The following is a 12350-nucleotide window of genomic DNA, read 5'->3' as shown; positions in this document are numbered from 1 at the left end:
TAAAAATAACTTTTTTGTTTTATGTTTTGAGTGGTTGTCATGTTGGGATTGAACCTTATGGACCCATCATGGTTGGCGCTTAGCACATCCAAAGGGAAGCTCAGATGGTACCAGGATTGACATTTAGGTGAACCTTAAGGGTTTGTTCCTAGGTTCAATTCCTGGGGACGCCTCCTTTAAAGGAACAAATAAACAATTGGTGTGATTGAGGGGCCACGGTCCTGGGCCTCTGGCCTTCCCTTCGGATGTGCTACCATGATGGGCCCATAAGGCTCAATCCCAACAGATCACCCCAGCTGGTTAAGAAATTCCCAACCCAGTTCTGTATGAAATGATGTTGAGCGAGACTCATTTCTGTATGAAATAATGGTTCATTTCTGGGTTAGTTACATATAGATAAATGAGTATCAGTAACTCCAATGCCATTTAAATGGGTTTGTATCAATGTTTGTAGCTGTCTTCGAACCGGTCACGGAGCTCTCATCTGAGTTGTTTAGGTTCTGGAATTCCATCTCTAGTTGGGGGTTGAGCAGGTTGTTACATTTCCAGTGGAAACTTAATTAGTTCAAAATAATGGTTCCTCAGGGCCAATATTTTCTCCCTTTTGCGGAAAGAATGCGTTTATGAATTTTCTTCTTCTATTATTTTCTCCCTACCTAACCGCCTTCACGGCTCACCGTCTCCAGCCACGGCGTCTCGAACCAATCGAAAACCGAATCCAGATGGGATCGGTTCTAGGCCTGCGAGTATTCCAAATGCAAGTTCCATTCCTGCGCCGGTTTCAGCCTCACTGGAACCCTCCAAGGCCGATCAAGTAGTGGAGATTGTTGAGGTCACCCCAGCTGACCAAGAAATCGTCAACCGTTATTCCAGTACTTCAACCACCTCTGAAGCCTGGATCACAGACCTTCTTTAATTTCATCTCAGAATTATCTTTTTATCATTTGAAAAAAAAAATCCTTTCTTTAATAGAATTCTATAAACATAGAGTTCACTTTAAGTGCAATTTCCCGTTTTGGGCATATAATGTCACCTCAAAATAGCTGCAAGTCTCTTTCAAATTTCATATTAAAATTGTCTTTTTGTCATTGTTTTAAAATTCCATTTTTTTTAAAAACAAATATACGAGATTATGGTAGAAAAAAATACAACGTAGAAAGGATCGATCCTTTCTTGGGCGGTTGCTATCCCCCGTTATCTGGCTTGGAATTTTTTTACGAAGTCTTCTGACCCAATTAAATCTCTAGTAATCTCCCTTTGCAAATCAAGGACAGAGACGCACACATCCCTTTCTCCCTATACAAATTAATCAAGGACTGAGACACACAGCACGCAGCCAATATATAAAACCCACGTTTGGCCAGCAAGAAGATCATCCTCTTCTAAGTTCTATCTTCAATTCCAATTTCTGAAACTCCCGTTGTCTAAAAGTTGATGCTTTAGAATAACATCATTTTTTACCCTTGTTGACGCATAGAAAAGGTCATTGATTACGTTTCTTTTTTAAATGTCATTGATTACGTTTTTTCTTGTAGTGTGATTACGTGTAGCATGTACGTCAAAATCACCCCACCCCAAGGCAGAGACAGAGAAAGAGAAAGTCAATTGTACTCTAAAATCACTCCCACCACAAGGCAAAGAGAGAAAGAAAGTCAATTATACTCCAAAATCACCCCACCACAAGACAAAGAAAGCAAAGACAAAGAGAGCAAGTGGGGTAGAAGGGGATGACTCTTTTTTCTCCCCAACGTACATATGGGTAAAGATACTCATCTATCCAAGATATAATGGAGAAATTAACCATTTTTTAATTGAATTATCAAAAGAATTGTCGTCTTTAGCTTTTCCTACCCCTTTTCAAAGCCCAAATTTGATTTTGAATGAAATTATGGAACCCTTTAATTATGAATTAGAATGGATGGTTTAGTTTGAAAATTTAGAGGTTTATAAAAATTTGGTGTGAATTTGATGCATTTTCCCTTATTGTGACAAGGATGAACGTACGAAACGAGTGGCTTAAACTTCTTAGGCATTCATGTTATACGTGCAAACTTAGTATCTTTTTGTCTGAGAAGAAATAGATTGATATAAATGAGAGGAGTGAGAAAATATTAAGACCATTTTGAGCTCAATTTTTGGTTCATCTATTTATGACTTTTTCTCTGGAGACCTTTCACTCCACTAGTAAATATTAAGACCCTTTTCAACACAAAATAAAATAATGGATCGTTTCTGCTTTATTTCTAGATTGGTTTGATAAAAGATAATGAGTATTTATTGGGTCCCACATGATGATGATTGTGATGAGTATTCGATTTGTATGCTAAATCTTCTCATCATCTACTGCATCAACTCCAGTGTTCTTCTTAATTATAACTGTTAACTCCACCATTTAAATGGGTTTATCATCTTCTCCATGTTCATGAATGTTATAATAAACCTTGTGGCCGGTTGCTTCAGTTCAGTAATCTCCTTAAACTGACCTAAATGCATGCCCTTCATTACAACAAATCTTCTATCAAAATTTCCCTTGCGGTCCACCATTTAAATGAGAGTAATTATTTCAAATGTTTGTAGCTAGCTATATGTATTCTCAAACAACTTTGCCTCTTCAACTCTTGTTGGAGCCCATCTCCAATGAGAAAATTAATTTCTATAAATTAAGTTATTACACATCTATACATAATCCAATCTTCCACCAACGTTTTGTAGATCAATCAATTCATGAAGTAATTCTAAGTTGTCCTTACCTTTTTCTTATATCAAATCTACGAAAAATTAAATTCTAAGTCCATTATTATCAACTTTGTAAGAACCTATTCAAGTAATAAATTTTTTATTTTTTATTTTTAAATTTTAATTTCATGATAGTTCATTAGTAATATAGCATCCTTAATTAATTTCTTTAACATTCAATTTGATAAATTGTATTATACATGTATCAATTTCTTAAACAAAACAATTTTAATATATCTATTATACTTCTAATTTTAATTTTAAGAGTTTTTTCTTATATTTTTATAAGTTTTGATTGATTTTAAATTTATCGATATTTTATATCAAAATATTCATCGATATATATATATATATATATGATATATACATAAAATAGAAATATTGATATGTTTATAATCATCAATATTTTTATCTTTATTCAAGTTTCAAGAATATTTATAAAAACTAAAAATATAATTTGAAAACATTTGTGCATTGTGTTAAGTGCACGTGGATCCAACATAAAATTGGAAAAATGAGAAAGAGAGACATTGGGTGCAAGATGTGCCTTTCAAAGTGGGAGAGAGAAGGAGAGCAACGTGGTAGAGAGAGAGAGGATACCTTTGTTGAAAGATGGACCTTTGAGTTTGAAAGAAAGAGAGAGAGGGTGTCTTTGGTGAAAGACCTTTGAGAGAGACATTTGGTCAAAGCTGGGCCTTTAAAGCTTCCAAGGGGCCTATTTGATGGCTACCCTTCTCTCCATTATATTTACTCAATGTACGTGAATACAAATAGTCATTTTTCCCACATATAATACTGACAGTAGCACTCCATCATGCGCTTCTTTGACAATTTTTACCCCTTTATTGCCCGACTTTTTTAAAACCCAAATTTGGTTTTGAATGAAAGCATGAAAACCCTTTAGGCATGAATGAGAAGAGTTTAAAATTTTTAAAGTTTGTTAAAATTGGGGTGAATTTGATGTACTTTCTCTTATTGGGATAAGGATGAAGGAAATAATTAACTCAAACTTTTGTTAGAGGAATGCAAAGGAATGGTAGAAGATTGACATAAATGAGAGAAGTGAGTAAATATTGAGGTAAATCAAGTGAAGCATATTAGAGGATTTGAGAGTCAACATCTAGTAGATTTGGCATCATCTTTTTCTATTACATGTCAAATCCCATGTGTAGGGGGCTTTCCAATGATATATGAATAAAGTTGATAAAGAAATCAACGTAAAGAGGTGAAGTTAAAGAAATATAGAATATTTATTGAAGGGTCTTTGTCATGGTGGGAAAGAATTTTAGATTGACACAAAGGATCCTTCATTTTTATGCATATACCAAAGATCTTTAACTTATATGGATACAAGTGGTTTCACATACGGGACTAATTTATAGTGATTTAGTATCATATTTGTGCTTTTAATTCAAGTTATTTAAATATTTGGTAAAATTTTAGTCATAAAATAAGAATAAAAATGAATGAAATCATGATATAAATAAATGAGTTTATAATATAATATAACATAACAAGATCACGTGTAAAGTATAAGGTAATGAAATGTTAAGGTAGGATCAAAATCTGATATGATTATGCAAAGATATTGTAGTAAACCCTTTTCATATGATATAATAAGTTTCTTTTCTTTTTTTCATCTAATTTTTGTGTTGGGAAAGAAATTGAACAATAAGGCTATTTTCCCTCCCTTCCTTAAATTGGTTTTCTCTTTCACCATATCAGAAAGACTTTTTTTACTTTTTTATTTAGTAAATTTTGACAGTTTAAGATTGTAAGAGAAACTTCTTTTGAATTTTTATCTAATTTTTGTGTAGGGATAGGGAAAGAAATTGAACAATAAAGTTACTTCCCCCTCCCTCCCTTCCTTTGCTTGGTTGTGTCCTTGGTCATGTGAAAAGGACTTGACTATTAAAGGATGTATTTTTATTTTTATTTTTTTATAAATTTTGACTTTTAGATAGTATGATAAACTTCTTTTCTCTCTTTAGCAGATAAGTGTGGTGGGTGGGCTTCAACACCCGTACAAAAAAAAGAACTTGAATCAATACCTTTCTTTGCTTGGTTGTGTGTTTCACCACATGGGAAGGAGTTGACTATTGAGGACTAGAGGAACTTGATATTGGGTCAAAAAGGGTTTTTTTAAAAAAAAAACAGAAAAAGAAATTGACAATTAGATATTTTGTAGAAACTAAATATTTTTTAAAGAGATTTTAAAGACTCAAAGAGAACTTAAAACCTTCTTTTAATATTTCAAAGCTTCCTTGATGAGCCTCTTCTCCATTTCTACTTTTTAAATTATCTTAATTGTATTATGAATCTTGAAAGTTTCGGGAATGAACTTTATTTTTAAGAATTGGAAGTATCATATATAGAGAATTTTCAGACTATTTAGAAATATTATTGTTAAATTAAAGTAAATAATTACCAAGTTCACGAGATAGCCATAAGACTTATATTACTTTGAACTATTATTATTTAATTTAGATAAAGATTAATTTTACTCATATTCCTTTCCTCTTTTGACTCATTCTCATGCTAGCTGATGGGACTCGGCCCTTCAACATCCAAGGGAAAATAGTCAAAGAATTAAGTGGTTGATTTTCAATGATCCATTTTGCATTTCTTGTCTTCCCTGTTTAATTTTTTGTTCTCATTATGGTTTGATTTAAACAATTCAATTACTTTGCAACAATCAAAACCATTCTAGAACTAGCAATCTTGTTAATGATTTTTCAGTCTAGTAACACAATAATATAATTAGAAGTCTATAAGATACCAAATGAGTATATACCTATCAAATTTTAAACCTAAATCTTTTAAAATTCCAGGTTATTGAATAATGATATAATTATAGCTAATTATAATATAAATAAATAAAATCAAAATATAAAATGATGGAACTTGAGTACAAAATAATAAGACCCAATTTAAGGTATAAAGTAATAAGATTTCGATGAGAAATAATGAAATTCTTATTACACATGAGGTTGAAAATCAGGTTGATTGACATTCGATCGAATGAGATTCAACCTTGATCGATTAAACAAATGTTTTGGAAGAGAAAAAAAGTTTTTTCACCCCTAAATCGGTTGAATTGATTAGGTTGATTGATTTTTCTTGGTTCTTCATTTGATTCAACTGGTTCTTCATCCGATTCAACCGATTCTTCATCCGATTCAAACGATTATTCATCCGATTCTTCATCCGATTCAACTAGTCCTTCATCCGATTCAACCGATTCTTCATCCGATTCAACCGATTATTCATTCGATTCTTCATCCGATTCAACTAGTTCTTCATCCGATTCAACTGATTCATCATCCAAGTCAACTGGTTCTTCATCCAATTCAACCAATTGAATCGTTTTTTATTCAATAACCATCTTTTTTAACTTAAAAGATTTTAAATAAGTTTGAAAATATTTAAGATAAGCTTTTAGTTTAAAATATAAAATCATTTAATTTTAAAAAATTTTAAATAAAATTATTTTTAGATGATTTTAATATATAAATAAATAATATAATATATGAAAAATCTAGTGCACCACCAACGTTAAAAAAAGATCTTAAGTCTTAAAAAACATAAATAAATCAAGGAACAAGAAGTGTTGAATAGGGATGGATAAGGCATCTACTATTATTGTTGAGTGTATTTATTTATTAGCATAATTAACACTGAATAAGGAATGAGATGTGAAAAGCTAGCATGTTCACAAAGCAAGATGCCATAAAATATAAAGTAAACCACCCTTTTCACTTGGACGATCATGATCTGTTTGGTTTCTGCCAAGTGGTAAGCAAGAAAACACATGGACTACATCACGAACGTACGAAGATTTTGTTATCGAGATTTAATGAAGCAAAAGTTATCATCAGTAAATATGACAATGTTTACTAAAATGTCTCGTTTTCCACAGAAAACTAATCAAATACACGATCGACAATCTTCAGTCCCATCCAAGATCCCTCTGCAACTCCCACCCTATGCCCTAAAGTCATACCTAGATGTTTGGTAAGTAGGGTGGGGCCCTCCATGCCAGCCTGCAAGTTGGCCAAAGGTTCTTCAGAATCGTCTTCTGACTTTGAAATTTTGGATCTCCAGCACTGTACCTTAATGTTGAAAGTTTGGAAATGAGCTTCATGATAAATGAGCTTCACATTTATTGACGACACCCAGGCATCACCCGGAGACACGGAGGTTCCCCTTTGGTCCCACTTTTGCTTTTGGAATCATTTAATGTGCATGTCATTTTACTTATCCTTACTCTTTCTCAAGTACGTAATACCACCATACTCTCCATGTTTCGGGCTACACTTGCCAAGTCTAATTAAAATTTAATTGATTATATGGAATTTTTTACCAAGTCTCATCTCTTATGGTCAATTACATCTCTAGTGATGGGTCCAATTTTATCGACGACACCCAGGCATCACCCAGGCATCCCTTTCTCCTTTCAGACAAAATGAATGAAAGAGACAGACACGTAGCCAATCAATATAAACCTTAACCTTTTATCAATAAATCTTTTATCAAGATTTCCTTTGTGGTCCACCATTTAGATGTGAGGTTATCTCAAATGTCTGTAGCTATATCTTCAAAGAACTCGTGGTGAAGCCCATCTCCAGTGAGAAAATTAATTTCTCTTTAAGGTTGATCACAAATTAATCCAACTGACAATATCATTCCTTATTCAGTAAAATTTAATTGATTATATGGAATTTTTTACCAAGTCTCATCTCTCATGGTCAATTACATCTCTAGTGATGGGTCCAATTTTATCGACGACACCCAGGCATCCCTTTCTCCTTTCAGACAAAATGAATGAAACAGACAGCCACGTAGCCAATCTATATAAAACCCACGTTTGGGCTGCAAAAAAGATCATCCTCTTCTATCTTCAGTTCGAGGCTCTGAAACTCCCGTGGTTATTTGTACACTTCTTTGAAACTTGAAGCAATCAATAGTGTTAAAACGATTACAGCATTTCATGGGAAATTTATGGGATTTTTGTTTCCATCTGTGCAGATAATTGATAATGGCAGCATCACAGGCACATGAGCGGAATGGGCCGAAGAAGGGGGCATGGACTCCTGAAGAAGATGAGAAACTAACTAAATACATGGAGAGATATGGTAAGTCTAGACCGTGGAGAGAGGTCCCAAATATTGCGGGGCTGAACAGGTCTCGGAGCAGTTGTATATCCAGGTGGACCAACTATCTGAGGCCCGGCATCAAGCGAGGGAACTTCTCTCCGGATGAAGAAAATATCATCATCAGACTTCATTCTGTTCATGGCAACAGGTAATGAGAATCTCCTTATTTTGTTCATCTTTTTCCATCATGAAAATACATCATTTGAGGATATTGGCTTGTTTTCGCAGGTGGGCACTTATAGCCAAACAACTTCCGGGCCGGACTGACAGTCATATCAAGAACTATTGGAACACTCGTTTGAAGAAGAAGCTTGCTAAAAAGGATATTCCCCCTGCCACTCAGACACCATTGTTACAAACGTTAGAAGCTGCTGCTGATATTTCGGATTTTTGTGCGAACTACATAAGGGGCTACGCCAAGAGGTTGAATTCAGATGCATGGCTACCCAATCCTCACCTCCATGGAGTTGGTTTCTTTTCAGCAGCCGCTGCGGGGGCTCTCCCCGGTCAACCGTTACCCGCAGTTGCTGATTGGTTGACTTCTACTGCGGCTTATCTAAGGGGCTGTGCCGTGGGCTCGCAGTCAGATGCACAGCTACCCAATCTTCACTCGCTGCATAATCCAGTAGTGCAGCAGGGCTTCGGCGACATTACACCCGATCCTGAGGCTACGGGGGGTCTGATTCCTGACCCAAAAGTTTACAACAACTATGCAGCCGATCTTGGCTATTTGTCTGGGAATGTTCCAAATGCAGGTTCGACTCCTGCACTGATGGTTTCAGAGTCATCGGTGCGCTCTATGACTAATCAAGTGGAAAACGTGATCACCCCACCACCTGAAGAGATCTTCCCTTCGGAAGCCTGGCTAGAAGTACTTCTCCCTGGGGAGACTGGTGAGACTATTGACTCTTTTGGCGGAGACATTGCACCCGTGTAGTTCTCGTGCGTGCATGCCTCCATTATGTAGTGTTTCGGGAGTGCTTTTTTGGTTATGTTGTAGGGATGGATAGATTCATTTCTACATAAAATAATGTTTCATTGGTTCTGGAATTCCATCCCTAGTTGGGGGTTTCGGTTCCAAGGTTCTAAAATGTGGTGCGGGTTCATCTCTCGATCTCTTATCTATGACGGGAGGTTGATTTCGTATCAAGAGTGTGTTGGGGAGGTAAGACGGATTGTATCTGTAGAATGGGCGCCGATGCCTTGTTGTCACGGGCTTATGTGTTGAGCTTACGCGAAAAGACCGTGTTTATGAATTTCCTTCTCTCATCATTTCATAACCGTGGTTAATTTTCTTCTTAGAAAGAACAGTCAAGCATAGCCTGGCACTATTTCGACCTCTTATTTTATTATTTGTTTCTCTTTTCTTGCTTTATGATTTGGCCATTGAGGAAGGTCTTGACCAAGGGGTTTAAGCTGAGTGGATGACATCTGGGGTGCATGTGGACATAGACGTGGACGTGGACCGTGGGCATTACATTTCCGTAAATAATTACTACATGCACACCCTTCTTTTTTTTTTTTTAACGGGATGCTTACTAAAACTCCTAAAGCCCCTTCTTCAATCTTCATCCACAGCTGTCCCACCTCCCCTCTCGTTATGAAAAAAATATTTTTTCATAATTTTTTTATCAATAATACATATTAATATATATTTAATTTTGTGGAATTGTAAGAGGTATCCATGTAAAAAGCCAACATGACATGATATGTAAAATTGAAATTATTTTTCAATATATTGTATTTTAAAATTTTATTTTTAAGAGAGAGAGTGAGGGGGGCTGCTGGGGGCGGCCCGCCATGATATTGACTTAACAGGGGATTGGGGGATTTGGGAACATATCTGCATGTGTGGGGGTGGTTGGGGGGTTTGGGTAGCCATCTGCATCAGTGGGGTTGGACTTAGGGGGGTGGTCTTTGCCTCACTAATGTGAATGGGTACGTGCATATATGGACGATAATTTTGACTCCTTATTTCCCTACACCTTCTTTAAAACCCAAATTTGGTTTGAAATGAAAGCATGCATGAAAACCCTTTAGGTATGAATTAGAAGAGTTTACAAATTTTGAAGTTTGTCAAAATTGTGATGAATATGGACAAGGACGAAGGAAACAGTTGGTTCAAACTTTTGTCTGAGGAGAAATGCAAAGAAATGGTAGATAAATTGACATAAATGAGAGAAGTGAGAGTAAATATCAAGGTAAATCAAGTGAAGCATATCAGTGGATTTGAGGCTAATCGTTTAGTAGATTTGGTCTCATGTTTTCTATTATATGCCAAATCCCATATAGGACTTGTAATGATTAATTTGATAAAGAAAATAAAAGTAAAGAGGTGAAGTTGAAGAAAGGTGGGAATAGTTACTGAAGGGTCTTTGAGATGCCAAAAGACCAATTGATTTTTTGCTCATTCATCGTTTAGACATGTTTGTAAATCAGGCTTTTGAAAGCTTTAGCATTAAAAAGGAGAAAAATGAATTGCAAATTATAAGTTCCTAATTATAATATAATTAGGAAAAAGTCTATTAGAAACCGAATGAATACCTATTGAATTTTATATCTAATTAAATCTTTTAAAATACTAGGTAATTGAATAATGATATAATTATAATTGATTGGAATATAAATATATAAAATCAAAATGATGGAACATGAGAACATAAGAACGAGACCCAATTTAAGGTATAAAGTAATAAAATCCCACGTGGCACCCTTTAATTGATTGCAAAGTCAATAACTACTTCAACACCGACCAAAAATATCAAACAAAATAGAGGCTGCTTTTGTTAAAGGTTCCAATGATAGAAAAGACAAAGAAGAATTTAACAGACTGATTTATAGGAGAAATTTATGTGGACGGAAGAGACTCAAAAGGGTCAAGAATCAATTCAAGCAACTCTCAAAAGTCCACCCAACCATTTAACAGGTATGTGTATGGTATAAGGTAATACTAAGAAGACAAAAACCATGATTTAGAGCTTCAATTCGTTGAAGCAACATTTCTGGCACTAAAGATAATCTTAATGATTTTAATAAAAAGCTTTATAAATTTAAGGAATATTGACATTAGAATCGATGATGAAAATCAAAGTTATAATATTGATGTATTCACGTTGATGCTTCAACATTCCTCAAAATTAATTTAAAAGAATAATTATCTCTTTAACTCATTTTAATTTACTATAGGATATCATTAATCAAAATGAATAGAAAAATTCTTGAAGATATTCTATGGATAATCACACTTATTTAAGCTCATATATCTTCCATTCAATATATATGCCCAAGTAACTAATAATATCAAACTGAAAATAAATCAAAAAGTAGAGTGAGAAAAAGAGACAATTGACACCAGATTTTAACAAGGAAAATCTCCAAATATATCAAAAATCACGAGCCTACAACTTATCAAAAACATCTACTATGAAGAATAAAAAACTGAATATAAGGTGAAAAATTATTTTTGTTAAAAATTGGAATTGTCACTTATTTTATTTTATTTTAAAAAGGAAAATAAAACAAAAAAGAAAAACCTTAAAAAAAATGTGACTCCAAGAGTTTTGAAAAAGTCTATCTTTGAAAAACCCGAGTTTAAGTTCAAGAATCAAGTTACCTCGGGAAGGTACCTCAAGAGGTAACACCCCTCTAAGCCCTAAAAATATTTCTACTCATTAAGTCGAGGGAAATGTGACAATTAATCAAATGATTATAGATATATACTTAGATGGGTTAAAACGATTTCAAAATTAGCATGTCAAATAAGAAAGTCAAATCACAATCATAAAGGAGATGATAGTATGCGTGTCTGAACAACAACTTAAGTGTCATCACAAGACATTGAAGTTAGCTCAAACAACAAGATATATAACATGCAACATACATGCTATCTCATTCAAATAATCAAGTAACAAACAAAACATACAAAGCAATAGCATATAGCCGAATTCGCACACTCAAAGTTTGCATGTTTACATAATTAAAGAGATAAAAGGTATGAGAGATGTACCTCGATAGCATGCATAACTTATAGCGTGCGTACACGTGATGAAATAGGGTTAGAACAATTCATGATAAGAAATAACTATGATGCAAAACACTAATATATATGATATTTGTATAGCTAAAAAAATGCAAGATTCCAAACAAATATTATCTATCACCTAAGAGATACATACAAGCTCATTGTTAAATTTAAACTAATACTCTAGGTAGTCATAATTATCAAAGTTCGTAACTAAGACAAAAACATGCAATAAATTGGTAGAACAGTTGCATTCAATTGAAAAATTCCAAACAAATATCTAGAAACATCATTTCAACATGTGAGGAATCATACAACATCCTCATTATGTTTATCTTACAATACCAAAGTCAAAATCAAGTAAAAACATATCAATTAACTCCAAGTTAGAAGGTAAGTTAATCATTGTATAGAAATCCCAACATGCCATCGGTCAC

General features: G+C 34.2%; 1 protein-coding gene across 1 annotated transcript; it reads left to right on the top strand.

Annotated features, from left to right (window-relative positions):
- The first annotated feature begins 722 nt into the window (after positions 1 to 722).
- LOC117933908 (transcription factor MYB80-like) lies at positions 723 to 8829 on the top strand. Its single transcript, XM_034855490.1, has 3 exons — positions 723 to 746; positions 7814 to 8040; positions 8121 to 8829. The coding sequence occupies exons 1-3, from the start codon at positions 723 to 725 to the stop codon at positions 8827 to 8829; spliced, it is 960 nt and encodes a 319-aa protein (XP_034711381.1).
- Positions 8830 to 12350: the final 3521 nt, after the last annotated feature.

This window comes from Vitis riparia, chromosome 16, assembly GCF_004353265.1.
Source record: "Vitis riparia cultivar Riparia Gloire de Montpellier isolate 1030 chromosome 16, EGFV_Vit.rip_1.0, whole genome shotgun sequence".
Taxonomy (NCBI): Eukaryota; Viridiplantae; Streptophyta; class Magnoliopsida; order Vitales; family Vitaceae; genus Vitis; species Vitis riparia.
Note: the sequence above shows the minus strand (reverse complement) of the source record. Positions and strands in the feature narration are given on the sequence as shown.

Coding starts and splice junctions, on each gene's coding strand:
- LOC117933908 (XM_034855490.1), top strand. CDS start 723: ATGGGATCGGTTCTAGGCCTGCGA. Junction 747..7,813: donor GATCGGTTCTAGGCCTGCGA/GTATTCCAAATG, acceptor AATGGGCCGAAG/AAGGGGGCATGGACTCCTGA. Junction 8,041..8,120: donor CATTCTGTTCATGGCAACAG/GTAATGAGAATC, acceptor TTGTTTTCGCAG/GTGGGCACTTATAGCCAAAC.